This window comes from Lactuca sativa, chromosome 3, assembly GCF_002870075.4.
Source record: "Lactuca sativa cultivar Salinas chromosome 3, Lsat_Salinas_v11, whole genome shotgun sequence".
In the NCBI taxonomy this organism is placed as follows: Eukaryota; Viridiplantae; Streptophyta; class Magnoliopsida; order Asterales; family Asteraceae; genus Lactuca; species Lactuca sativa.
In genome coordinates this window covers 214,770,243-214,773,659 of record NC_056625.2, presented here as the reverse complement: position 1 = coordinate 214,773,659, position 3,417 = coordinate 214,770,243, and the positions used below count along the sequence as shown (strand labels likewise).

Below are 3,417 nucleotides of genomic sequence, written 5' to 3'. Positions count from 1 at the left end.
ACGACCGTAAGAAAATAATTAGCATGCGTAAGTGAAGGCGTTTGATATCTTCCCCATATATCGCAATGTAAAAGTTCAAAACACTCTGTTGATTTGATAGAACTAGTAGAAAAGGGCAATCTAGTAAACTTTGTCCTTGCACAAGAGTCACAAACCATATTGTTCGAGCTTAAAGAAAAAAATCAAAATGTGAAAGTTTGCTATGTGAGGCATGTCCCAAGCGTTTGTGCCATACTTCACCTGTTGTTGCTAAGGCTTCTCTTTTATTTTCTTTGACTTTCATCCGATATAGACCTCGTTGGCAACTACCCGTCCCAATCATTCTCCTCGAACTCAAGTCCTGCATGACAAAAAAATCTGGAAAGAATGTTATGGCGCATTTAAGTCCTTTTGTTAACTCTCTAACAGATAATAGGTTACACGTGAAGTCCGGAACATATAAAACATCTCGGATTTCACTCCTGTTAGGTAAAGTACAAGTTCCTTTTCCTTTTACAAGAATATAATCGCCATTTGGTATGGTCACGGGTAATTCATGTGATGGTTCAACATTGTTGTGAAAGGAATCGAGAATGTGGGTTATGTGCTCGGTATAACCTGAGTGTACAACCTAATCGTTGCCTTCATCAAATTTACCTGCCATGTTGGCTATCGGTTGAGTAACATCAGTATTCTGAGAATTTTTCGTTGTGAAAAGATTGACAAATTGCCTATACTGTTCGCTGCTTAGTCCAGATATAGTAATCTTTTCATCACCGTGCTTATCATTCATTGAGTCCCATTCTGTTTCGACAAAAGCTGCTTTCGCTATTCCTTTTTCTGGTTTCCGTTTGTCGGGCCACCATTCTGGGTACCCGATCCGCTTGAAACAACCGTCGCGAGTGTGTCCATATTTCCCGCAAAAATCACAATGTTCAACTTTATCGTTTCCTCCTCTTTTTCCATTTCTTGGACCCATTTTTCTCTGTGACCAAACATTAGCATCACGCTTTATATGAGCTTGAAACACAACTGTTTCACTATTGGTCCTTTTTCCAGTCGAGACCGCCCGTTGCTGCTCGTCTTCTGCCACAAGATGGTACGCTTCACCTAAAGTAGGAATAGGCTTCATTGCTAATATTTTGGTTCTGATCGTGGAGAACTCATTGTCGAGTCCAAGTACGAACTTATATAATCTCTCCTTATCTCTTAGTTCAGTGAGTCTTTTACTAATCCCACATTTGCAACCTGCACAAGAACATTTGGGTATATTAAAAACTGAACTTATCTCGTCCCAAAGTGCCCTTAGCTTGGTGTAATATGCTGAGACAGAAGCCCCGTCTTGCTTAGTTTTTGTGAGAAGTTGTTTTAGCTCATACGCCCTAGGTGCGCTTTCCTTCCCAAAACGATCACGGAGGTTGTTCCAGATTTCTTCGGTAGTGCTAGCGTATTTGACACTAGATATGATCTCCCTTTCCATGTCTATAGTCAGCTGCCCTTTAATCATGGCATCACATCGTAGCCAATCCATGTGATTAACATGTGTCTTCTCTGGTTTCTGAAGGGTTTCGTCGACGACCCTATTTTATTTTTCGCAAACAGAAAATTCTCCATTTCTTGAACCCAAGCAAGATAGTTGTTGTCGTTTAATGTTTCATTCACATGCATTTGCCTCAGATAGTCTGAGGGGTGAAGATAGTAAGGAGAGCCATGGTCAAATGTTTCGTTGTTAGTCTTGTTTGATAAGCTGTTGCCATTGTCTTTTTCCCCAGCCATGTTGAATGGAGATTGTTATTTTAGGATTTTGTTCAAGCGGTATGTTACCCGCTCTGATACCATATAAAATTTGGGAGTCAAGTATTTTCTGTATTCATTCATAACAAGGGAATACAAAGGAAAAAATATATACAGAGGAAGGAAACTAGAGATCCTATCTGTAAGGCTTAGAAAAGGAAATACAATAATAAAAGAACTAAAATTATGTGAATAAGATAAGGGAAGGATCAGTAATTGGAACAATCCAAAACCGGCCCTGGAATGACAATGATTTAGCTTTCCAAGTTGAGAGCTTTGCTTGAAATTTATTTATCACCGGGTCCCGGTTCTTAACTAGGTTCATATTAGCGCCAATAGGTACCCCAAGATATGTGAATTGAAGTGTACTCGCTTCACAACCTAAAATATTTGCCCAGTTTGAAGTTTCTTGTGAGGTAGCGCTAACCCGAAGAGTTTAGATTTATGGAAGTTAACCTTGAGGCCGGAAGAAACATGGAATCACTTGAGGATACGAGCTAGATTTTTTAGATAAGATCGTGACCACTCTCCAAAAAACAGTGCGTCGTCAGCATAAAAGAGATGGGAGATTCTAGGTCCTCCGTGTGGAATATTAATGCCTTTAAAGATACATTTTTCTCCTGTTGATTTTAAGGCGTTTAAGCCTTCCATTGCTATTATGAAAAGGAAAGGAGATAGTGGATCTCCTTGATGGACCCCTCAGTTATATTGAATTCTTAGCACGTGATGAGGAGAGACATCCACCGATCCACCCTCTCCATTTCTTTCCAAATCTCATCTGAGAAAGTATAGAATCCAAGTATTCTCAGTTTACCGAGTCGAAAGCTTTGTCAAAGTCTACATTGAATAGCAACACCTTCTTTTTTATTTTTTTGGCCCATGTACAAATTTCATTGACGATCAGCGGCCCATTTAATATGTTACAATCCTCTACATAAGTCCATTGTACATCTCCAATGATCCTCCCAATGACAGTTTTGATTCTCGTGGCTAGTAGCTTAGTAATAATCTTATTGAGACACCATGCAAATCAAAATATATAGATTTCTTTATGATATTTCTCCTTACTTATTTTTTTAATCGTCTTTTATATAAGTTTTTAATTTAAATTTGTTTTAGATCGTAAGACACTTTGCATCATCTAAATATTATATTAGATTATAACTCCTTGTACCATATTAGTAGATCATTTTAGATGATAATTTCCTTTTAATTATGATATTTTTTATATTTTATATTTTTTTCTTCATTTTTAAATTTTTTTTTTTTCGTTTTTACTACATATTTTGAAGTTGCTACTATTGTTTTTTGTTTTTGTTTTTGTATTTCAATTTTTTGATTTTTTTGAACTGAATGTCAGTTAAAGTTTTTGATGTTTTTATAATTATAAAAGTTTCGAATCATTAAGATATTAAGGATAAAATTTTGGATCATAAAATTTTGGATCAAATCCTTTTGAATCATTGTATTTTGGACCATTTTATTTTTTAATCATCTAATTTTGAGTCTATAATATACTTAATTAAATAAAGTTTATGTTCATAACAAATTTTGGATCAACATATATTTTAAACTATTTAACTTTGAATCATAAAAGATATAAATAAGATTCATAAAATATTTGAATCAAAATATTTAATTTAT

At 35.6% G+C, this 3,417-nt stretch overlaps 1 protein-coding gene across 1 annotated transcript; it reads right to left on the bottom strand.

Moving 5' to 3' along the window:
* Positions 1-610: 610 nt before the first annotated feature.
* On the bottom strand, positions 611-1,755 carry LOC111882319 (uncharacterized). The gene is made up of 2 exons (XM_023878678.1): positions 1,652-1,755; positions 611-1,559 (listed from the first exon to the last, which is right to left on the bottom strand). Exons 1-2 carry the CDS (start codon positions 1,753-1,755, stop codon positions 611-613), a joined length of 1,053 nt encoding a protein of 350 aa, XP_023734446.1.
* Positions 1,756-3,417: the final 1,662 nt, after the last annotated feature.

What these genes read in the sequence shown, in the direction of transcription:
- LOC111882319 (XM_023878678.1), bottom strand. Translation starts at nt 1,755, where the DNA reads ATGGCTGGGGAAAAAGACAATGGCAACAGCTTATCAAACAAGACTAAC. An exon ending in CACCCCTCAGACTATCTGAG is followed by an intron (nt 1,560 to 1,651) that starts GCAAATGCATGT and finishes AAAATAAAATAG; the next exon opens with GGTCGTCGACGAAACCCTTC.